The following is a 23,951-nucleotide window of genomic DNA, read 5'->3' as shown; positions in this document are numbered from 1 at the left end:
CAAAAGTTAATGAAATTCTGTTTCAGTGAGTAGCTGTTCTAGGTGTTACACTTTTCACACATAATCTGTTTTTCTAGGACACATGAAATATTTAGACCTGTGTGCTTCTCTTAAGCAAAATAAAAGGCATCTGAATGTTTCTCCTCCGTGACAAAAACATTGCACAGATGTGAGGTTTCCAAGCCTTAAGGTGAATAACAGAACAAAAATGTGCTGTAGACTTGTTAGTCCATTTTTATTTGGACATAGGAATGTGTTGTGCATCCTGCCTCCTGAACAGAGTTCCTTCCTTGTAGACAGACAGGAGTTTACAGGCTTAGGCTGAATGAAATGCACAGGCACACCCCCACAGGTTATCTATGTGAAAGAAATTCAGGTAAATACTTTCCAACCTTATAACTAAAAACTACTGAGCAGGGCATTCCCTTCCTGTGGGCACTCACTAGCACTACTGCTGCTCTTTACCCTGCCAAGGTCACACCATTATGCCACAGCGTATTTGGCCTTTAAGGGACTTTTTCAGTTCCAGGCACTTGTGAGTTTTTGTGGATGTTAGCAGCAAAGCTCAGTTCCCTGGAGCCTCTGCTTGTGAGGAATGGCTGGAGGGGTTTGGGTTTTTGTTAATTTGAAGGACCTGAGCAGTCCTAAATGTATGCAGCAGTGTTTTGAGTGGGCTAAATTCATTCTGACCTGCCTCTAAATCACCTGTCTTTTGTCTCCTTTGCTGTGGTGTGGGCACCATTCAAGTTACCATTGTCCCAGGCAGCAATTTGTTTAGGAAGCTAGAGAAGAGCTACGTTGCTACACTTGAAATGCAGCCAGCAGCGTGGTCCAACAACTAGTATGCAAGGAGAGGAAGGTTTGAGGCTAAAATATCTCACTGCCTCTGCAGCAATAGGGGCCTGGTCTTGGTTAGTTTTGTGCCAGAAGGTGTCTGATGTTACCCTTACCAGGCCTGGGCTCTAGGGAGCCTCTCCCACCCTCCCCAGGTGAGCAGCATGAAGGTCCCTTACCTATATAGGAGCCACACTCTAGGATGTTTTTATTTCCTGGCCCATGGAGACACCAAATTATCACTGGCTCTTATTTGTAAGACAATCTTTCCATAATGACATCTATTTTAAGGCACTTTTTTAGACCCCCTGGCCATTATCTTGGTTAAATATTAGCCAGAATCCCTTGACCCTTCCAATAAAACTTGAAAAACAAAACCAAAGAGCTAACCATTAATCAGCCTGTGATTTTAGCAAGTGTTTTTGTCACAGCAATTTGGGGGGGGGGGTCTTATATTGGTGTCAGGTGCAGCAGATCTGGGACTTACACTGCTATCAGATGTCTGTGTTCATTCAGTGAACAGATTAGTGTGTTACTAACTATATCCAAGTGAATTCTGTTCACATCAGCCTGTATAAAAAGGTGTTGTATAAGGCTTAGGATTTGTTTGTCCTTTCTAGTTCTACTATATGCTCCTCCTCACACACCTTTTCAGAGTGTTGTAAAAGTAGTAAGAGGTTTTTTGGGTTTCTTACAAACCAGGTGATTGATGACAGAAGTGTGTCATGCAGGTGTGAGCTATTGAGGTTTCCATATCACATATAGTTTCATGCTTGGGGGATAGTTGTGATATTTTTGTTAATCCAACTCTGGCGTTTCTCAGTCAAATTAATGTTTTGGAGTCCAGATATGTGTAACATGAGGACATCTTACAGACAAAACATAGCTACTTGGAGGAGTTGTAGTTAGCAGTAAAAGAACTTTTAGGCAGCAGAAGGCCCTTACCTTTCAGTGTAGATACATCCTCTAGCAATAAAAAAAAGGAGAAGAGAGAAAATGAAGTGGAAAACTGTCAGTGCATGTCTTTAGGCAAGCAAGTAAATAAAATGGAGGGGACTGAAAGACGTAAATGAACAGGTAAAAATGAGTCTTTGGTTGAAAAATGTCTTTGGTTGAAAAAACAGAGTTTGCAGTGGCTTAGTACAAGGTGGTTCCTTACGTTTTTTGGGGGATTTTCCCCAAAGATGTAAGTGATCCCTGAATTAAGAAGGATGAAAGGCACATTACCCACTAAGGTTTTGTCCTCCTTGAAGCCTCTGGCCACTATCAGAGACAAGATTATTGCACCAGATAGATGGACCACAGCCTAATCCAGTTTGGCACGTATTTCCATGTGACGCATACAGACGCTGCCAGAGAGGAGACTGGTATATCCTGCTCCTAGCATGCTGTGTCTGCATTTGCCCTCTCTGATTTGAGAAAGCCATGTTTGACTCGCCACCTGTGAACAGGAAACCTTCCTAAGCAAGTGCTCTTTACTTCCAGAGAGTTATATATTTATTGAGAGGCAGAGAGAGAACTCTCAGACTGTTACTGTGGCTGCAGCAGTCACCAGTCCCACCGCCCCATTCCATGTGGACCTTCTACAGCCTTGCAGTTACTGTTTAGGTCAACAAAACCCTGGTGGTGGTTTCTCTTTGTTGCTTTAGGGGTCTACAGGGAGGGACAGCACTGGAGCTAGCCACTCAAGTCACCCACAAAGGGCCAGTGATCAGGACAGGTAGCAGTGTGGGAACAGCAAGAGAAGAGGAGGAGGGTGCTGCAGCAGCTGCACTGCAGCAAAGGAGAGGTGGTTGCATGGAAGGCTGACAAGGGTCAAGTAGCAATAGAGTCTGCATGAACTTGCATGAGAGTGCAAAATGGGAGAAATGGAAAATGAGAGTGGCAAACAAAGGCGAGGGAAAGAAGAATGTGATAAGGGTAGTGGTAGTCTGCTTATTTTAATTAAAAAGGATTCAGCTGACATCACGCAGGAGATTTCCATCCCACGCAGAGGAAAGGTGATGACATCCCCAGCATTGCAATGTAAGGACAAGGGGTGGAGACACCGTGTCTCCCTGTGAGGAGGTGCTGAGTGTGCCTGGGAGAGGGCCGGGGCCCTCAGGAGCCTGGAGTCCCACCTGCACTGCAGGCAACGTGACACACCGCTGCCCGCCCAGTGCCAGGCTCACCTGGACCTGCCAGCAGGTCCTGGCGTTGGTGTTGCTGTTGGAGTAACTAGGAAGGATCCCAAACAAGGATTATGCAAGCCTGTATTGAATTCCAAAAGGCCCAGGAGATCCACTGTCTCCAGCTAGGAAACTTTGTTCTCCAGATCTAGACTATATGCCATAGGGAGAAGGTGGAAAGTGAGACAAGGATAGATTTGGTTGTGTTTTGACAAATTATTCAAGTGAAACTCTTAACACCAGCTCCTGGGTGGCCGGTTGTTGGCCATTACCACTGGAAAGCCTGGGCTGCTGATAGTCTAACAAGGAAGGACAGTTATTTTCCCCATAACTGGTTATTCAAGATGGACTCTTGGAACTCATCATTTCAGTGTCCCAGTGTTTCACAGTCTAACTGTACTTAATGGGCAAATAATTTGATATCCAGAAGTCACCTTGAATTGCACAGCTGTTTTTCCTGGCATTCAGTATATCCTTCTTCTGGAAAGTCTAAAGCACAAGTACATGGAGAGCATTACATCTTCTCTTTCTCTCCCTTCCAATTTCCCCTTTCCAAATAAGTCACTACAAGTGCAGAGTAAGAAGCTCAGTAAAACTCATTTGCACCTAAACAAATCATGTTGACTGTTACAGGCCTAAAAATGGATCACACATACATGTTTTTCAGAATGAGACATCAAAACCAAAGTGAGATAGCCCTGATCCTGCAGAATAGTGTGTCCTTGGCCTGTGCTCCACCAGGCCCATGTCATTTGTAAAGTCAGGAAAGCTCATCCCTCACAGAGGTTCTTCCCTGTCTGTAGTGTCATGTTCCACACTATTCTGGACAGAGGAGATGTTCACACCCATGTATGGTTTTTTTAAACAGCTCTATTAAACAGAACCCTATACATTTCCCTTCTCTGTATCCTCCCCTCTTTCCTTTCATGTGGATGTATGTTCAATCAACTGAATCTTCAAGCCATGCTTTTAGCTTGGAGAGCTAAATTGACTTTCCTGAAGCCTAGAAGGAATCTGGACTGACATGTAGACAAAATACTGAATTTGAAAGATCTTGTGTGAGGAGGGTTTCAAAGGCTCCAAAAGGATTGAAATGACAGTGACATCAGTAGAGAAATAATTCTGTGAAGAAAATGGGGTGCCCAGATTTTACTTTGAGTGACTGAGTGAACTTTCTGTCATCTTATGGAGTCCTTTATTTCTCAAAAGGGTTTTTCAATATTATCTACTCAAAAATGTAAGAAAAGGTGAGCAGCTCTCTTATATGAAATGTGCATGTGCTGGTTTATAAATTCCTCTTATGAAGCACCGGGGAACTTTTATTTCCTTGATTGCCATCTAGTGGAAACTGTGCTGTCTGCATTGCATTATTCATAATAGCATTTCCATCTGGGAGCTCATTGAGCTCTGTGGGAGATTGCACCACTGAAAGAAGGGGCAACTTATTGTGCATGTGCTGTACTTTCTGAGTTATAGCAAGCCCTTGCTAGGCCAAGAGCTTACGTGGTAAGGTGCAGAGTGGCACATGTGTTTCTAAGAAATTTATCACTCACTGACATCAGTAAATGGAAGTGGCAAGAGGTGAGGTGTCAGGATGAAGGGTTCATATCATAACCTGACCATTTTTCATGTTCCAGGCTACCATAGTGGACAGTTACTATGCAAATGGCCTGGTTCCAGTCAGGTGGAAACCAAGCTATAGGTCAACAGGAATATAGCTAAGGTGTGGGCTTTTTTTCAGTTAGTATAACTGTATTTTAAAGATGAGCCTTGTACTGTTTTAGAAGGTTGTGGTAACTGCATTAAGCTATGTTGCTGAAAAAGTGGGGTTATATCGTGAAAAAATGCCATTGATTTTCTCAACTCACAGTTTAAGCTGATTCATAGTGTTCCTTGGGGTATTACAAGTCTCTCTAAGGTGTTCTTTGAAAACATTTTGAAATGTCAATCCATGTTCCTAAAAAGTACCTGAATAATTAATTCTGGAGAGTATTGATCCATGTGCAGGTATCAGAGTGCTGCTTAGATTTCAGCTCTGCACTGAGAGTCACATTTGGTCTGACCTTTATTCCTGTGGTGTTTTTTCTTGCCTCTTCTGTGTTTTTTTTAAACTTTGGTGGCAACTCTTCAAGAATTTTATTAGATTATCCACACTCAGCCCCTGAGAAAGTAGACAAGTTTCTTACCCAGTTCCAGACCTCCTTGTATCAATCCCACCACTGGCAAACGTTTTGGCACCAAATTAGCCTGCCTGTGCCATTGCCATATGCTTTTATCTATTTCTCTCCCATCAGCAACCTTCCATTCTTCCTTCTTGAGATGGATAGGATTTCTCTTGCTGCCATCCTGATGTGCTTCATGCAGCCTGACCCAAACTTTTGCTGAAGCAGTGCATGTTATTCATGAGCCTACGGTGATGTTGGAAAGCAACTGAAAACTCACCTCAGCTTTAAGACACGGCTATCACCAACCCATATAGAGAACTGGTGGCACTTAGTCTCGGTACTAAAGCAAAGTGCTTCTCTTTTGCCTTTAAATAAAAATATATGCCAATATATATGTATTCCATATATAAAAATATATGCCAATAACTTCTGGCTTCCCAGATAAGGTGCATAACTGGAAGATTTTTGTAACTCTCCTGGTCACTACACTGCATTCAGGCAAATTAAATCAATTGTTGGCTTTTACCTACTAATGAAGGATGTTTGTCTTCAAGGCACATTATTTTAATGTTGTCTTTTTCTCTGTAGGGAAAAATAGTGCCCAGTAAAAAATCTTGGTTAATATATTTCCTTCTTCCTTTTTCTTAAATAAAGATATGCAGAGCCTTGAGAAGTTGCTGAGGGAAGCAATAATATATGGGCAGCCTCGAAGCCACAGAGCATGGAGAAAAGTTATCATCCTTGTGGAGGGCATTTACAGGTATGTTTGTCGTTTAGAGATGCGAGTACTCTTCGCTGCTTCTGAGGGCAGAATGATTTATTGAGTAAAACAAACATTAACTCTAGGTATCTGAGAGAAATCTTAATGAGATCAGAGGTTACAGTGAAGTTCTCTTATCTTATAAATATTGATTTCCATTACCTCAGTCCAAGCCCTGGTGTAATTTGCTCCAGTTAGGCCCCGTGAATTGTTCTGAACGTTGATTTAGCAAATGACAGTGGAGTGGGAAATGTAATGTGAGAGGAAGACAGGTCATCAGCTAGTGTATATCACAGATGTGATAAAATTCATGGAGCTATAGTAGGTGAGGAGCTTTGCTAAGTGAGTAAGCTGAGTTTTCTGGAGTTGTTTGTTATACAGGGGCAGATCAAAAGACAAGTATGCAGAATTAATGAAGTTCTTCATGCCCATTTCATACCCAGCTGTTGGAATCTAAAAACACAAGCTAAACATAGGTCGAGTCATGTCAGCACATTTCTGGTAATTAAGACTGGATCTAATGGGCTCACACTTTTAACAAGAAAAATAATCAAAACACTGTCTTTCAAAGAATTACATAGTGGTATTTCATGTAGCCCCAGTCCCTGGAGGAGTTTGAATGAGAGAAGTGGCTTTGAGAATCCATCAGATATCAGCATTGATAATACCATATAATTAGAGCGTCCTAGTCAGATAGCTCTGGTTCACTAGTGTGGTGCATCTCACACTCAACCAGAAACACAAACCATCACTAGAGTTGAGCAGCAAAGCAGAGGCACCAGCCAGGCTCACCATCCCAGGCTTCATCCTGGCAGCTGCTCAGATCAGGAGAAGCTTGCTGGGGCTGGTGGACAGCATAGAGGAGGAGCCCCTGGTGGCAAGGAGCTGGAGCAGGGAGAGGTAGAGATCATGAAGAGGAAGGAAGGGCTGAAGAAACAGGAATCTGGACAGTGAGAGGGTTTTCAGGGATCTAGGCAAAGCTACTGTGCTGATGAGGAAAGAGGCATGGAGTACAACAAGAGTAGTTTTGGGAGTAGCAGCACTTGCACCAGGGTAAAGGGAACCAAAACCCCACTCATGTGACATGGTTTATGAAAGCAACATTAAACTTCATATGTGAGCATCATATCACATGTTACTGAAATACAGCCAGTCTGGTTGAGCAGTTGTTCATGCCATTTCGTTGAGAAATGCTGGCACAGTTGAGCTGATTAACTTTCTTCATAAGGAATCTTTTACGATCTCACGTTGTCACAACTTCTTAGTTGTCAGTGTTTTCTTTTCACCTAACGTTTTCCATCTGCAAAGAGGACAAATCAGCCCTTATCTAAACACCTGTCACTCAGAGCTGAGACAGGTCAGCAGCAGATCAGCTGATCTAAAGCAGGCTGAACATCTCCTTTCAACCAGAATAAACAGAGAGAAACTGCAAATAAACATAGCTTGGCACTCCTGAAAGAAAACTGAGATGTCAGGACTTTGATCATGCAGAACTTAAGTGGACCACCAACATTTTACTGACAAATATTGCCATCGGTCACATGGCCTGCAGAAAATGCTCCAGCTGCTGAGCTTTGTTCACTTTTAAATCCTTTACACTGGATATTGACCACTAGGGAGCAAGAAAGTATATTGGTAGCACAGAAGCATGGAACAGTCCAAACAATGAGACACAAATCCACTGGCAGATATTTGCTACTATAATAAGTACAACCATATTTCTAGATGTATATTTACTGTAGAATTTTCTTTTCCTCTGGTTTTGTAGTTAATTTTCCAAGGGACTTTCATTCTCAAAAGTTCCAGCAGCCATTTGATGCAATGCCAGATATTTTTCATTTTGTTAAATCTCAGAGAACCTCACTAAAAAGGAGCCATAAAGTTCCTTCAGCCACATCAGGGCTAAATAGCGTTAAGACCACTTACACCCTGGGTGTCTGTGCTTGGGAAAGGCATCAAGCAAACCAAAGCTCAACTCTCTGATAATCTCTCTTTGGAAGCTAGCCCTAGAAGTAGCTAGGTTGGTTGGTTGGTTGTTTTCATAGTCTAAGCAGATCAGAAACTGCAGATTGTGGTTTGATTGCAAAGCAAGTCTGCTCTGACGTGAGGGAGAGTACCAGCACAGCCCACTGTGCTGATCCCTGCCGTTGCTGCCAGCCCCAGATGCACACAGCTCTGTGGAGTCTAATCCAGGACATAACCAATAACATTTCATGTGCAAAAGAAAAGATGGAGAAAGACATATTAGAAATACTCTCACTGGTTTGTGTGTGCATGCTCTTTCCTCTCTTGGCCTGTGTTTTTGAAGGAGACCAAAATTTTCCAACCCCATATTGGCTCATATGAGTTTTCTTGAAGATTTCCCAGATGCCAAATTAACATTCATCTAGAAGGTTTAAGAGGAAGTAGAGTGTTTTTCATGTATTCTTCTTGCCATAGTTAATACTGCTTTTTGTCTCTTTTTTTGGCCTTTATTTTTTTTCTCTCCTTAAAGGACTTAAGTTATACTCCAGGGACAACTAATATAGAATTTAAATAACTTGTTCAGAGCCATTCTCCAAGTCAAAATACCCTGACTTGCAAGTTTGACTTGGCAAATATTTACAGAAATGGTTTTTCCAGAGATGCAAAAGCAACACTAAGCTTTCCTTCTTTAAAAAAACATTGTTACATGGGACAACACAGTCTTAGCATGGTGAAGCTGATGGTATGGAAACAAATTTGCTTTCTTTTTCCATTAGGAGTATGTTAAAGTGTTTACACTGTGCATGTGCCCAGACTTACCAGCAGGCACAATTTGAAAAGGGTCATTGTTAACCAACACCAGCATTTCTGGAAATCAGACTTGTATTTGAAACCATAACCCACAGATCTCGCTTGGTTACGACTGAAGGCAGAATTGGCCTCTTCACTTGGGAAGCACTCAAGCTGCGTGTCAAATAAATAGCAAGAAGTATACATTTGTTTGCTTTTTAATGTCTCTATTATCTTAAGAAGAAGAAAAAAACCCTCAAAAATAAATATAACTACTAATGAAAGCTGGTTCTTAACTTGAACTAGCCTAGGAGCCAATGTATTCCACTTGTGTTCCAAACTGAGAGAGGCCATCGCGCCATCAATCTTCAGTACGAAAAGCATGAACAAGTTTTGGCAGTGTCCAGGGCATAAGTTAAACTGACTTGCTAAATCATATTTCTATTATTTAAATTCCAGCTAATGTTTTCCTTGGCTTCTATGATTTCCAGTTCAGGATTAATGAGTTACTGTGTTCTTACATGGTTTGTACTAGGCTTCTTCTCTCTTGCACACATATTTACCTAGGAGTCAGACAGGCCAAGGCCCAGGGCACCAGAAACTGATCAAAACAGACTGGTTTTTTTCATGCTTTTTTCCTGCTGTTAACTTAATTTGGGTATTTTCCCCTTACAGCTAAGAAAAGAGCTCTCTGATCAGTTAGATATTGTCAAATGCTTTTCATGTGCATTAGAGGTTCCTTGGGAAATTTATCAGGGTTATATTCTATTTCCTGGGATTAAGTGACTGGACTTCCAGAAAAGAACGGGGTAATGTTTAATGTCTTTGGCCAAGGACCAGCATTAAAGGTTAACATTGCTATCATTTCAGTGTATGGGATTGTATTTGAGGGCAGGCTTGGAAAATTTCCTTGAAACTACTGCTTCAAACTACAAACCAGATTGTTGTGTGAATTGTGCAACATTTATGTAAGAAAACAATACCTTAAAGTAAATAGTAAAATGGAGTGCATGCATCTTGGTAGTAATAGGTCAGGAAAGGAGAGATTTTCCCAGCTACAAACTAGCCTGAGAGGGGAACAGGTAAAGTTTTCAGATGTTGAAAGGACGGTGGTACTATACAGCATATTTGGAGACCTTGAGTGGTGCAGTTATGAAGCAGATAATAGGTTGAATGTTCATAACTTGACTTTCCTGACAGAAAAGAAAAAAGAACTAGAAGCTGTGGTACTGTAGTAGGACATAGAAAACTCTTTTCCTGAGAAGTCTCAAAATTAACTGGATAGAACCTGTCGATATCCTGTCAAGGGAGAGCCTGTGTTCCCAGCTAAGGGACCAGCACAGTGCACACCTCCAGTCTGTCAAAGCAGTGGTTCCACGATTCATCAGCTGAGTCAGGAAGAATCTCGGTGGTTTGGCAGAGATTGAACCAAGCTTCAAAATTCAGTGAGCACTAAATTTTCTGTTCTTTCCTCACACCTGGAAGTTCAGTCTGAGTGTGTACTGCAGCAAGCTTTTGTGCCCACCTGCTAAACAAGGGAGATGAGGGTCAGCTGCAGTCTGGAAGCTTTACATCCCTATCAATTTTTGTTACAAGAGAAGATATAATACCATGTGATGAGATATGTAAATGGCCTGGACAGAGCCAGCTTGTGCTCATCTGCATCCAGCTTTTTTGATGTATTCTGTGTGCTTGAGCAGATCTGGAAACAGATCAATAGCTCTGTAGAAGTGACACAACCAAACATGACTAGAGTTCACTTCTGTCTCTCTGGTTTAAACTCAGTTGACATCAGTATTTACTGAAGCATTGTCAACTTTCCATTTGGGCTACCCAAGGGGTTCTGTGAAGTCAGCTTTATCTTGGAGTAGTTCTAAACAGAGCAGTGTTCCTATCACAGACCATCTCCCAGGGTTGAAAGGAAGAGAAGAACAGAGTAGGCAGCAAAACAGCTGTCATTAGGAGGGCTGAGGCGTTTGGATGGCAGCACAGAAAATGTACACAAAACCAGCAGCACTCTACTCCATGGACACTTCAAGGCCATGTTAAGATCTCTGTCAGCTATTGTAACATTTATGTCAGCCAGCATCTTTCAAGAGCAGTAAATCAACACAAACTGAATACAAGTGCCTTGTTCTGCTAAACAGCTTAGAGTTCAAAGGGAAATCTCCTACTCATGTGAGTACGAAAGGCTTTCATTAAGTCTTCTTAATCATTAAATCTTGCAACAGCCATGTGCCAGCTCTGTATGTCCTGGGATTCAGCAACAACTTTGCTTCTGTTCCACAAATATGAAGCAAATGAAGCTCTATATTTTTAATTTCCCATTTTTACTCCTATCTTTTGAAGGTCTCTCCCATCTGAATCTCCATGAGCCACTAAGCCTGATGACGTCCATGTAAATGTGGGAAAACTATTACTGTCCTTCACTTCCTAGCTGGTCTGCTCAAGTATAGGTGGTGGGTGGAGGGTCTCTTCCCCCTGCAGAGGTGCTGCTTGGCACCTCTCTCCCTCCCTGACCATATGACCACCGTGCAGGCTGGGCAGTCACTGCTGAACACCGCCATCCCCAGCACATACGATGCTGAGTGCATCTCACTGCTTTGGTACAATTTTAATCTGACCAATGCTTGGACACTGGGCTTTGTAAGAACTATGTTTTTGCCCTTGTATTCATTAGGAAAATAGCTGTAGTGGTTCAAGTTGCTTCTCTCTCAGCTGCCAAGTGCCTTTTGGGAGAAGTGAGAAAGCCCAGGCTTCAGGAGCTTGCAGTACAAGCCCATCCTTCCTTGCTGCAGGAGACGTGGCGGTGCCAATAAACAACCCCCTCAGCTGCCCTTCTATGGCCAGGCAAGATTTACCAGCAGATACCTGACAGCCAAAAGTGTGCCTTCAGGCAGGCACAGCCAGGCTCTCAGAACCTCCCAGTACAAACAGCAAAAACAATCCTTGTCCATGGCTGCTCCCCCCTGCTGTCCTTTCAAACTAGCAGACACTTGCCTATGGGCAGGTCTCCTTTATAACTGGAGAGTAAGCTGTTTCCAAGCTTACTCAGGAGACCAAAGGATGAAGAAGTACTAAAATTGTTAGGAGTTTCCCAAGTGCTAAAAGCATATCCCACTCTTTTTGTGGTACCAGACTTCCAGCTGCATGGTGCAGCTAGATTGACAATAATACAGTCTGTGAAAGCCACTGGTCCAGGATCTAAAAGTTGCCTAGAAATTGCATTGATTGCACTGCTCTTTATATGTGCTGTTTGGGAACAAACTCCTCATTTCTGCTTACCTGAAACTATTGTAGCGTTTGTGATCAGATACAACTTAGCCACAGGCGTTAGCCATGGATAGCTGGTTTTCCTGGCACACAGCACGCTCACTTTGTGTCTGATAGGAAGTATTTAGCACTTAAAAGACCTGCTCATAGAGCTAGTGGAAGAGAACATGTGTAACTCATTATGAAATGAATACTAAGTGCATCAGAGCATATCTAAGCATGGCTGTAGTTGTCTCACAAAGGTGTTCAAGATCTAGTGTTCTTGACAGCAATACTATTGATACTTCATCTTTATGAGATTAGATTGCATTTCTTATTCACCTCCCTGGGCTTTCTTTTTGCCTCCTCTGTGCCTTCTAACTTAATGATGTAATTACCAACAATACAAAAGATTTATAATCTTTTCTAATTTCTACAAATCTCAATACACCATTGGTGCAAGTTCAGGATATTTCCTTTTCTGCAGGCCTACAAGAAGTGAAAGAAAAGGAATGGCAACGACTTTTCTTTTGAGTACCAGGTAGCAGGCTATGTTTACTAAAAAGTACATATTGGGAGCAGCAATTGGCAAGAGTGGATTTGACCTCCCTTTTCTAATCCCTGGTTCTGTTTGCTCTGAAAACTGGGACTGCTTAGAGTTATGGCATCATCTGTGCATTTCATGTGATCCATCTCCTGCATGTCTTACACTCAACTCCTCTGTACATGAGTAATTTGCTCTAGAGCTGTTACCCCTAAATATTGCCACAGTAGTTGGCAGTGAAGTATAGCAAGGGCCAGACTGAATTGTTGCAATTCCTTGTAATTGATTAGAATGTTAGGTTTGCAGTGAATGCTGATGTGCTGCTTCAGGTGAGTATCTCCCCTTTGCTTTCTACCTTTCCTTGCATGTTAAAAAATCCCAAATGTTCAAAGACTCTTTGACTGATTTTGATGGGTTGTGTTCTAAATCCATTTGACTCTTTTATACTCATCTATAGATAGGAAAGTGTCACATTTTTTTCTTTGGACTGTAGATACAAATTGAGGTTCCAGATCATCTTTCATGGAGTAAAGCATTTAACACCTACGTTTTCTTAAGGAACAGAAGTGTACAGCATTTGTTGCTCATCCGTGATTCTCTCCATCCACAGCATGGAAGGGTCCATCGTGCGCCTGCCAGAGATAGTCTCCTTGAAGAAGAAATACAAAGCCTACCTCTACTTGGATGAGGCTCACAGCATCGGTGCCGTGGGGGCAACGGGCCGAGGAGTTGTGGAGTACTTCGGTATGAACCCTGACGATGTTGACGTCTTAATGGGAACGTTCACAAAGAGCTTTGGTGCAGCTGGAGGATACATAGCTGGCAAAAAGGTAAAACACAGACATTGTAACATCCAGGTGTGGGAGGGTAGTGCCTTCTTAATACATCTATCTCATTATTTTCACACAGACCGCTCTACAGGAGCGCTGCTCTAAAGCTAGTTCCGTTTTTGTCTGGATCTCAAATGCACATCAAAGAGTCAGACTTTCTTATTTGTGTCTAATGTTCATATTATGTAATTTGCTTGGGTTCAGTATTTCTGTGCCACCCTGATGATTGTTGTTTGTCTTGGAAAAGCTTAGACACGTTGTGGTTGGCTAAATATACTTCACGACATTAATTTGCATGCAGACTGCTTGTTCCTTTGTTTCACGTTTGTAAACAGTGTGTGGAGCAATACTGAGAGATTAAAGCCACAAATTCATCCACTGATAATAAAATTCCTAAACAGTTGTGAATTGTCATAGTTGCATTTTTAGGAGGATAGAGAAAGAGGGTTACTGAGAGCCTTTTGCAATAGTAAAATCCGTGTCCTTAGTTGCTCTGCATGCATTAACAAAACAACCTCTTGCCAACAACAGATGTCAACAAAAAGTTGTGCTGAGCTTAACTGGGGCTGTAGAAGAGAGAGCATAATCAGCACCATTGTGAAATGTCATCAGTTTTCTTGCTTGACAGAGTTATCAGGTGGTTGCTGATTATTTATCCTTTTCATACCCCATTGAATGTATTTCTTAAGTAGTTTGCTGAATGAGTAGGAAGCCTGTTTAGACAGCCCATATGGTTGTTGTCAGGATAACATTAAGAGTAGCACTCGAGTAGAATGAAAGGACTATAAGAAAGTATAAAGCATGTATTTCTTTATTGTCTTTTCTGGTTCTGTCTCTGGAGATCTTAAAACAGGCTATCATTATACAGCAAGAATCGATTTGCTTTGTTTCCTTTGCTTGCTGAATTTGTATCTGAAGGTTTAACTCCTACCAAAGACAATGTGGGTAATGTAACTGGAAATTCTAGGAAGCCTAGACCTGTGAAAAGCAGTCTAAAGTAATTCATCACCTAATCCTTGTAAGTTTTCTTAAGTGAAAGTAGGTCACTCTTTCCATGCCTGTGCATATCACTAAGCTTTGCCCCAGGCTTCCAGACCTTGGTGGCAGCTGCTCACCCAACACATTTAGCACACTTATATTCATTTCTGCAGCCAAAAACTCACTGTGGCACTGTTTATTCACCATTAGCTGGAGCACAGAGGCCCTCTCAGCTAGTTGATCAAACCCTTAGGGTTACAATGGCAATATAGTGATGTATAACCTGGATGAGGCTGGGTACATCTTTATCCTTAGCATTGAAGTTACTGCACAAGGCTCATTTATTTGGCTTTTTCAGCAATTAATTGTGCTACTCTTTTTGGTGGGTGGGTTTTTTTTCTGGTGGCAGTTTTCAAACAGGCCGTGTCCTTTTCTCACTGATAGGTGACAGCTTTTAGTGTGGTAACTGTTACTCTGATATTTTGCACTAGGAGGTATCAGCTGTGGTAATAATGATGGGTCTTGATTAAGCGCTAAATTCTTACAGTGTCGCCGGATTAAGGAGAGTTACTGTTGCTGCAGACATGCCCACAGTACATCAATGCTGCTTCTGAGAGCACACACTGTGCTCTTTATTATATGAGGAAATGTTGAAGCAACTCTAGCAACTCTGACATGACTGTCCCTGCCACACAGATGGAAAGTTTCAGCTGAACTAAGTTTATATGCTGATAGCCAAAGATAGATCCCAGTAAGATTTCTTTTCCTGAGTTGGGTCTCGTGGCAGAGGGACTATACTGATGTCATGTAGGCTTTGCTTCATTCCCAGACAGGAACTGAGTAGGATTTTAAGTGCAGTTGTTCATTGGCCTTTAAATCGTTTTGGCTTATTTATAAGTCTTAGCACAGAAGCAGCAGGTTTTTATTGCAGCAGCAATTGCCCCTCTGATATGGTGAAGCATTTACACCTGACTGATGTTTCCTCAGGCCACGTATTAACAGTAGCAGCCAAGAAAGCAAAGTGGTAACTGGTGAAATGTCCCCTTCCTTTAGCTTGTTCTCACTCCTGCAGTAGTTAAGAGGGAAATCTGCTGTTTGGCCAGCTCAAAGCTCATTCACACTTTGTTTTGCTTGTGTAAGGACCTTGTGGACTTTTTACGAACTCATTCTCACAGTGCTGTGTACGCCACGTCTATGTGTCCGCCCGTGGCAGAGCAAATCATCCGGGCAATGAAGTGCCTCATGGGACTAGATGGGACAACACAAGGTAAGCCACATTAAGCAGTGCAAAGGAAATCATTCTCACTGTGAAATTAATATCCAAATCATCATAGTTCTGAGTGCTGTCAACTCTCTCTCTTTTTCCACACTCACCTGCATGCAGCAGGGATGGAAATATTCTGGCTCTGTAGTTGCCAGCCCACTCTGCTTTACAGCAATACATAGGAGTACATGCATTGCCTTTTGAGTAGATGGTCTGAGTTCGTAGGAGAGGCTCATAACGATGTGCCTTTATTTATGGGCTAGTTGAGCTCCTTTGTAAGTGTGAACCTTCCAAATAGCAAGCAACTCAAGCATGGAGCAGAAATTCAAAACAGGCATTGTATGTGGAATGATAGTATGGGAAGATGATTATAATAAATCCTACCTCAGTCAGGCATTAATTATGGTGTCCTGAAGCTAGTTTTGAAGTACATTTTGTCCCAAAGGAGTTAACTACTTGGCATGTTTATGAAAATCAGGTTTATTTATATTCCTTTCCTGAAGTTGCAGATGCACCTACAGTCCAATCCCCTGTGTAACATCCTTTCTATGCAGCAAGCAGCAAAACAACTGTGTGACACATCTATCTGCTGTTGTTTCAAAGTGATTCTGATATTTATTCAGTGTTCTAGGACTTGCATTCCAACTCGGTGAAAAGCTGCTGGTTTTTCAATTTGTATGAGTTTTGTCAGGAATGCCTGAGAATCGTGTTGCTGTGTAAGCTGCACCTGAAGATACAGATTCTGTACTGAGTTGTAATCTCTTCTGTACTGGTCCAGCATCACTGTGCTGTTTTTGTTTACCTTGTGTAGGACTAACAGAGTAATTCTATATTAGTTGTCCCTGATAGATATGATGAGGGTAAGGTAGGAATGGAAAGGAATGAGAGCAGGTATGCTACTGCTCTGCACAATTCCATTGCAGCACCCTAGAGAGCTCTTTCAAACTGTGATAGACAGGAGGTTATGAAGATGTTTATTGCAGTCCTTCAGTGAGGCCAGAATTTACAGGACCGTAGAGTACAGAAGGAAGGATAGAAAGCCCAGTCCCAGTGCCAAATTCTGCTGAGTGCAGTACCAAAGTGCAGCAAAACTCCACTACAATGTAGGCAATGAGGAAATTGTGCTTTTGTCATTTTGGCAGAGAAGTCAAAGTGTAACAACTGTTTCCAGCTTGTAATTTGAAAGGTCAAGGTTGCATATGCTGACGCCTACATCGTGTTCAATCTCAGAGACCAGCTCTGACACGTTTCTTCTACCTCGGGGACTAGGCATGCAGCAAGTCCTGCCGTGCTGCTGCCTGCCCGGGCTGCAGGAGCTGGTTGCCATCAGAGGGCGATCTTAGCCTTCCCCAGAGTGACATACCTCAGGCGTGTCAAACATTAAACACACGGAGCATTTCCAAACCTTCAAAGCCTCTTAAAAACGGTCTGTAGCTAGCGTGATCCTGAGTGCAGCTCAGTGCAGGCTAGTAGGAGAACTTGGTTCAAGACAGAGCTGTTTAGGACGCAGTGTCTGATTGTCTTAGGGCTAACAGTTTGCAGCTTTTTCTCTTCCAAGAGCCTGTGTAATGACACAATGTTTGTATTTCAGCAGAAAATAAGTGCTTTTGGAGTCTTCTGCAAATCCTTTATGAAACCAATTAGTATCCTGTCAGGTTTTCTTTTAAATTTGTGTTGTAATATGAAATGCAAATGAACAGAAAAACAAATTAATAAATCATATATCACAACTTGGAGCATTGCACAAAGGCTAGCAAACTGGCTATGATGTGTAAAAATGCTGCTTTTCCTTCTGAGCCAGACTCATTATTTTAGTCTATTGGGTTTTCTTTCATGTGGGCCTCCCCTCATTAGACTGTCTTGTGGACTACAAAAAAAACCCAACCCAAAACACAGGAAAAAATGTTATGCTGGACTACACTACAATGCTACTTTGGCATCAGACAGAAGGTGGTGGTGGCTTAGAAAGGGTAGGGAACAGAAGGGAGAAAGCACTGTCTCTTCTTGGATAATTTTGTTTCCAAGGACAACAGTGGCCCAGGCTGAGTCCTTTTGGTCCTCTATCATAGAATCCTGAATGTGACCCATCCTTGTGAGATGTATGACCCATGCAGCAGAGTCACCTGGCAGAGAAGTTTCAAGTGGACCAGAGCTGCTACAGGGACCCTTTGTTCTCTGAAGCCTGTTGAATCAATGGAGAATCCTTTGTAAGGATATATCCAGTGACATGTTGTCCTCCAGAGGCCAGTTCTGTAGGGAAGGGAGCCTTGCAAAAAACATTGGGAATGTTTTGGAAAAGGGTGAAATTCGAGTTTGACAAAAAGTTTAATGTTAACTAGAGAGTGCTTCTTAAAAAGTGTATGAAATCTGGGATAGCAGCAAGTCTGTTCACCCAGCATGTTCTTACCTATGAATTTTGACTGACTCCTCAGTAGATTAAAAGAAAACTAAGAGAAGGAAGCTTGATCTGTTCACTTAAATTGCTGCTCTGAAAACTCTCTCTTCTATATTTTTTAGCACTTCACATGTCCTTTTTATATTTTCCCAGATATCATGTTTTCACATTCCCTTCAACTTCTTGCTAATTATTTTCCTCCAATGTGTTAAGCAGCTGATCTAGAAAAGAGCAACATAGGTGGAATTGTGGAAGTGGGTAATACCAGGGGCCAGAAATGCACAATCCTGCTTGTGTTTTTCCTGCTGTGTATCCAAATGATCCATCTCCCATGTTTTCTTCTTTTATTTTCCAGTAGTAAGAATAGAGTTGTTTGGAAAAGGATTTGGGGTGTGCACTTCCAGGGCAGGATCATTATACTGGATGCATGACTGCAGGGTATCAATAGATGTTTATAGACACAGGGGTTACCGCTCCATTACAAGGAAGGAACGGGTTAGCACTTTAAAAACAACACTGTGAAACCTAAACTGTTTAGCTGTAAATAATCCACAGCAGGTGTCTTTCAGGCTACAAGTTTTTCATAGCAACAGAAAAGGGTTCAGAAGAAGGCTAGATACACATATGGGTCTGATAATCTGGGTGGGGGGAAGTGTGTGTTGGGGGGAACAATTTGAAAAAACAAATGTTTGAATTTCTCCAGGCTTTGAGGTGAAGACTTTGATTGTGATAGCCAAGTCTGTAGTTTTTGCCATGTCTATGAAATACCATCTGAGTCTTGTGATGTTGCAGTTCTCTAAAAAAACACTCTGCTTGAAATGAACATTAATAAATCTCAAGATCCAGTGAGTGAAGGAGAATCTTTCAGCTCAATTTGGGGGAGCATCTCTTACCTGGAGCCTGAGTAGAGGACTGGGGCCCTCATCACCTGCATCCATCCTGCACTGTCAGGTACTTAGGGAAGTGAACCAGGAAGACTAAAGAGAGAAGAGACTCTGACAAGCAAAGGGAACATAAGGGAATGGATAGCAAGTGAGTAATAAGGATGGAGACTAGGGCCAAAATGAGGTGCTGAGAACATGAGCTGGAGAGGCAGTGAAGAAGAAGAGCCTGATGTGGGGAAGGAGAGGAAGAGGGACAAAGGTATCTGCATGAAACGGTAGCAAACATACCACCTTCCAAAACGGTGCTGGTACCTCAGACATTTCTTGTTCTTCTCTGGTCAGGAAACTGCTGTGAAAGTGTGCTAGCAAAATGTGTGCTTATGCCCAATTGGGATACATAAGTTCTCTTTTTAAAAGCCTTTCACTGACATAAGAAAAAGATGTAGAGAAGATATGGTATCTCCTGCAGAAACCATTTATAAATGTATGGGTGTATCACATATCAGTGATCACAGATACAGTGATACAGTCACGATACTGGGACTGGGAGGATGTTGCAGAACCTACAGCCAGCTATTACAGTTTCCATCTTTTGCCATGTTTTCTGCTGTGACTTGAGAAAATGAAGTACAAAAAATATTAAATTAGGAGAAAATACCAGTTTCCTCAAAATACAGTTCCTGTCTGGGAAAGATAGGTAGGTTGGGGTCACTATGACCAGGTCCCTTGTTTCTGGATTGATTTGTGTCAGAAGAGTCAGAGAATGACAACAAAAATCACAAATGCATTTCTATTGTCATGTGAAATGGTATTTGTAGTAGAGTACAAGTTCTGGTGTTTTTCAGTGCCACGTTTTGCAGGACTCTCTGAAACTTGATGGCTTATACAACAAGATACATTTATTCTTGGTAACATAATGCCATAGATACTATCACAGTTCTTATAATAGAGTTGTTCAAAAGCATATGAACTTCTGGCAGCTGTATTTCCTTTAGTAATGTCATAAGGCAGCAAGTTCCATCACTCAGTTATAGTCCTAAAAATCATTTATCCCTCTTAAGCCTTTGTGGCCTTTTCATCTCAAATGTGTCTCTCCTCATTTATTAAGAGATCTGGGAAGCAGGAGATCCCATGGCATTTACTCTTTATAATTCATAGTATAGACATTCTTTATACATTCTCCTTGTGGCTTCTCATTACACCATTGGAGATACCTCAGGAAACTCAGCAGCTGCCTTAGTGGTTTTATCCCCATGATGAGACTGAAGTTGACTCAGAATGTTTGGACCCTGCACAGATTTCCAAGTACACTTACTTGCATGCAACACAGACCCTCCAGCTGTGACCTTGGACCTTTTTTTCCCTTTTTCTGCCTTAGAATACCAAAAGGTAAAAGATAGAACTACAAGACAGAGTTAAGAGTGCTAGAAAACCTAAAGCAGTTTTCCTGAGGACTGATAACCAATCACAGTGGTGTGAAAAGCAAATTGCAGCAACTAGAATTCACCAAGAGCAGCAGATACTTTTCATATGTTGTTATGGGATGCTGAAAATTGTAAACCCCTGTCCTTGGGAATCTGCTGCCTTTGTTATATTAAGAGATAATTCTTGAGGTTGCTTAGATAGAAAGTTTTCTTTTAAAAAGTGAATTTCCTTTGCCTTTTGTGGTAATTGATTTATCTTTTGCAACTACTAGTTTTCATTTTTGTTTCTAGCAGGGTTTGAGTTCTTGCATTTGAGCTCATTCAGGCTGTGAGAAGCTGCAGAGCACTGCTTTCTGGTTTGGCTTGGCCTTAAAAAGATCTGGTTTTAAAATGTTCTTTTTAAAAGCATTTCAGTCTGTCTTAGATTTTTATATAATTGGAGGACCAGGTTCTTAAAATGCCCAGTTTCCAACATTTCCCACTGCTATCTGTGCTCAGCAATCTTTTGAAAACATTGGCTTTGCCTGTCAGGGTCCTCTGTAAATTCAAAACCTCAGTTTCACATCCCTACAACCCAGCACAAACCAGCACTGGGGTGAGGAAGGGCAGCCTTGCCATCCTTTTTCCCCTTTTTCCCCTGCCTGTCCCCTTATTCGTGCCCTTTTTCCAGCATGTGTTCGTGTAGCCATGCATTGAACTGAACCAGAGACTGATCTAGCTGAAAAGTAATCAACCCTCCCACAAATGGTTAGCCTACAGCCAAACTGGTTCCATGAGCCAATCTACCATATGGCTACATGAAGCCCAGTGCCAGGACTTGAGAAGCTGGAGCTGAGAAGAGCAGCAAAATAAATCTGTGCCACGCTGGACTGGTCATGAAACTCTAGCTGTGAGCTTTAATATGGGAAGCTACTTAGCAACAGACCCTAGAACCTGCTTGAAACAGTTTGCAGAAGGCACACTAAAGTCTATTTTTTTTACTATTCCCTCTCAAATTCTCATTTTGCTGCTTCATTCTGAGATGATTGCTTCTCTCAGGTCCTCATCAAGCAGAATGCTTGAACCCTGGCTTAATTTTAAGTTAATATTCCCAGGAAGGATGTGATTATATTTAAAGTACGTAAGCGAATTTATTCCCTGCTTGCACAACGTTGGCTCCGTGACTAGGGCTCCCAGGCACTGTGACAGTGGAGATGCTGATGATAATGTCCTGTCATGATTATTATTTGCCTAAGATACACACATCACAGATGTTCTCCCAGCAGTGGATGATGAAATAGAGCTAAACTCTGCCATCTTTACTCAAAAACAATTCATCCATACATCCATGAATGGCGGAGCCACCTGCCATGCAGTCCACCTTCTAAAGCAAGCCAAATGTATCTGTGGAGGGTCAGTTCATCTGGAAAAGCAGGGGCTTTGCAGTTAGTGTCCTCTAGCCATGCAGAGGTGTCCCCCAGATTCACCAATAAGTATTAACTGCAGGCAGAGGAGGGATGGGACAAGACTTGGATGTGTCTCTTAGCCTGTCCCCCAGCAAGGAAAGCTGCACTTTCCCCAGAGACAGCAACACGCAGCTCCATGACACAGGTGCCTTTTAAGGGTGTCTTTGCTGCTGGGACAGAGCATGAGGATTCCTCCTCTGATCCAGATGCTGCTCACAGCTGCCCAAAGAATCCAGCACTGTTATCAGCCTGAGGAACACAAAGGAGAGAAGTGCCTTTTCTTAAGGGCCTTTAGATCACTGGCATTTCAGAAACACCTAATGCGATACAGATGGAGCACGTTGTGCACTGGCTGCCTTTCAGCAGAGGGACTGACTGTGCTCTGTGATTAATCACCTGTGCTGGGAGTAAATAAGGCTCAGCCAAGGCTGGCTGCTCTGTCCCTGCTTTGCTGCAGGACCCTGAATGCTTACATTATGCATCTGAATATAGATAAGGTGCTGGGCAGGCATAGCTGACTCATTCAAGTAAGAACACAAAAATGACAGAACTTGTACAACTTTCCTCCTTTCTGCCTCAGCAGAAATCACCACTTTTTCTTCCCTTAATCTGCTCTGGAAAGTGTTTTTCAGCAGTTCATGGTTAAAATAGGACAGACTAAGTAAGTCCTTAAGGGCTTATTTAGCAGCTGAATTAAGTCACAATTACTAGGTTTCTAGTTGGCATCAGAATGTAGATGAAAATGTCTTCACTCCTCCCCACTTGATAGCAAAGTGGCTTTTTGATAAAGATTTTTTTATCTGAGAACATATTTCCTTTAGGCACCCCAATTTTATAGCATTCTATGTATGATTTAATGCACATGGAGGTACATGTGTGTTACTCTTATAATGCAACCAGAGGAAAAAAAAGAAGAGAATCTATCCATCTGCAACAGTTTAGTGGGGAAGAGCTATTGTTTCCCAACGGTTTTTTTCAGCCTATGAAAGTTTGCTTTTTACTATCTAGTTGTTAGAAGAAAAGAGAAGAGCAGGGAGTGGAGTTCTCCATCCAAGGCACCCAGATTGAAGAGACACACTGACACCAGTACATAAAAGTTAGATTGTGTAACTAATTATCTAGAAAGACCCTATGAAACTACAGCTGGAAAAGATTAAAGCAGGTGGATTTGTGTCTTGAAGAGTCCACCACGTGCCAAAGGAAAGAAAAAGTGCAGCGTGAGATTCTCTTTCCTGGAATGAGTTCAGGGAAAATAGCTCTCCTTCAATTAAAATACACCTGAGGTCTTGATATGAAAGGCCACAGGTTGCTTATCCCTGTTTTCAATATACTGAGTCCAAATTTCCAAGGGTAGAAGCCTACAGGAAGAGTTCAAAGGTAGAATGTTGTGCAGGAGTTGAAAGCAGCCAGCTTCACTGCTTATTAAAATCTTGCAGGAGTGAGAAGCAGACGTCTCTGGAAGAGGAAAACAAACTTTTGTTTCAGAGAGCTGATAGTTTTACTACCTCTTTCTCTGCCAGGATAAGGTCCTCAGCTGGCATAAACAGCAAAACTCTATTGAAGTGTGTGGAGCTTTGCCAGGTGACGCCGGCCTGAGGTCAGGCCCTCAGATGTGTAGTCAGGATGCCTTCCTGCTGTCAAACTCCTGAGCAGCTCTGCACTGAAAGCAGGGCTGAAGCTGTGACCTGGCTTGTGACAAAGCTGTTACGGGGATGGGATGAAGCTGGACACAAAAAGTTCCACTTAAACATAAGAAAAAACTCTTTCACTGTTGAGGTGAGGGAGCCCTGGCACAGGCTGCCCAGAGGGGGTGTGGAGGCTCCTTCCTTGGAGGGCTTCAAGATCCACCTGGACATGTTCCTATGTGACCTGATCTAGGTGACCCTGCTTCTGCAGGGGGGTTGGACTAGATGATCTCTAAAGGTCCCTTCCAACCCCTACCATTCTATGATTCTAAAGCATCTACCAAGTGTCTCTCTTAAAAAGCTTATTGCTTCAACAAAAATACAAGCAAGCCACTGTCTTTTATCATTTCTCTCTCTTGTCTTCTCTTTGTATTTTTTCCTTAAACTAAACCATATTAATGTTAAGCTTTAAAGCCTTCTAAGAGCCTGCAGAAATTAATGAGCTAAAACTGGCAATACACAATAATGCGTGTCAAATAAAAATATCATCCATGTTTTCCCCAGAATTGCCAACACCTCAGAACTTTGCAGGAAACCAGACATTTTCGAAGCAGTGCCACAAATGTAAA

General features: G+C 42.1%; 1 protein-coding gene across 1 annotated transcript in view; it reads left to right on the top strand.

Annotated features, from left to right (window-relative positions):
- SPTLC3 (serine palmitoyltransferase long chain base subunit 3) overlaps nucleotides 1-23,951 on the top strand; it is a 74,762-nt gene that overhangs the window by 43,137 nt on the left and 7,674 nt on the right. Inside the window, exons 7-9 of the mRNA XM_061990476.1 lie at nucleotides 5,822-5,927; nucleotides 13,088-13,307; nucleotides 15,426-15,552. Of these exons, the coding sequence (XP_061846460.1) occupies nucleotides 5,822-5,927; nucleotides 13,088-13,307; nucleotides 15,426-15,552 (453 nt within the window). The remainder of the gene's footprint in view (nucleotides 1-5,821; nucleotides 5,928-13,087; nucleotides 13,308-15,425; nucleotides 15,553-23,951) is intronic.

The sequence above is a fragment of the Colius striatus genome, chromosome 2, assembly GCF_028858725.1.
Source record: "Colius striatus isolate bColStr4 chromosome 2, bColStr4.1.hap1, whole genome shotgun sequence".
NCBI lineage: Eukaryota > Metazoa > Chordata > Aves > Coliiformes > Coliidae > Colius > Colius striatus.
The sequence above is the reverse complement of the archived record's forward strand: the minus strand, read 5'-3'. Positions and strand labels throughout refer to the sequence as shown.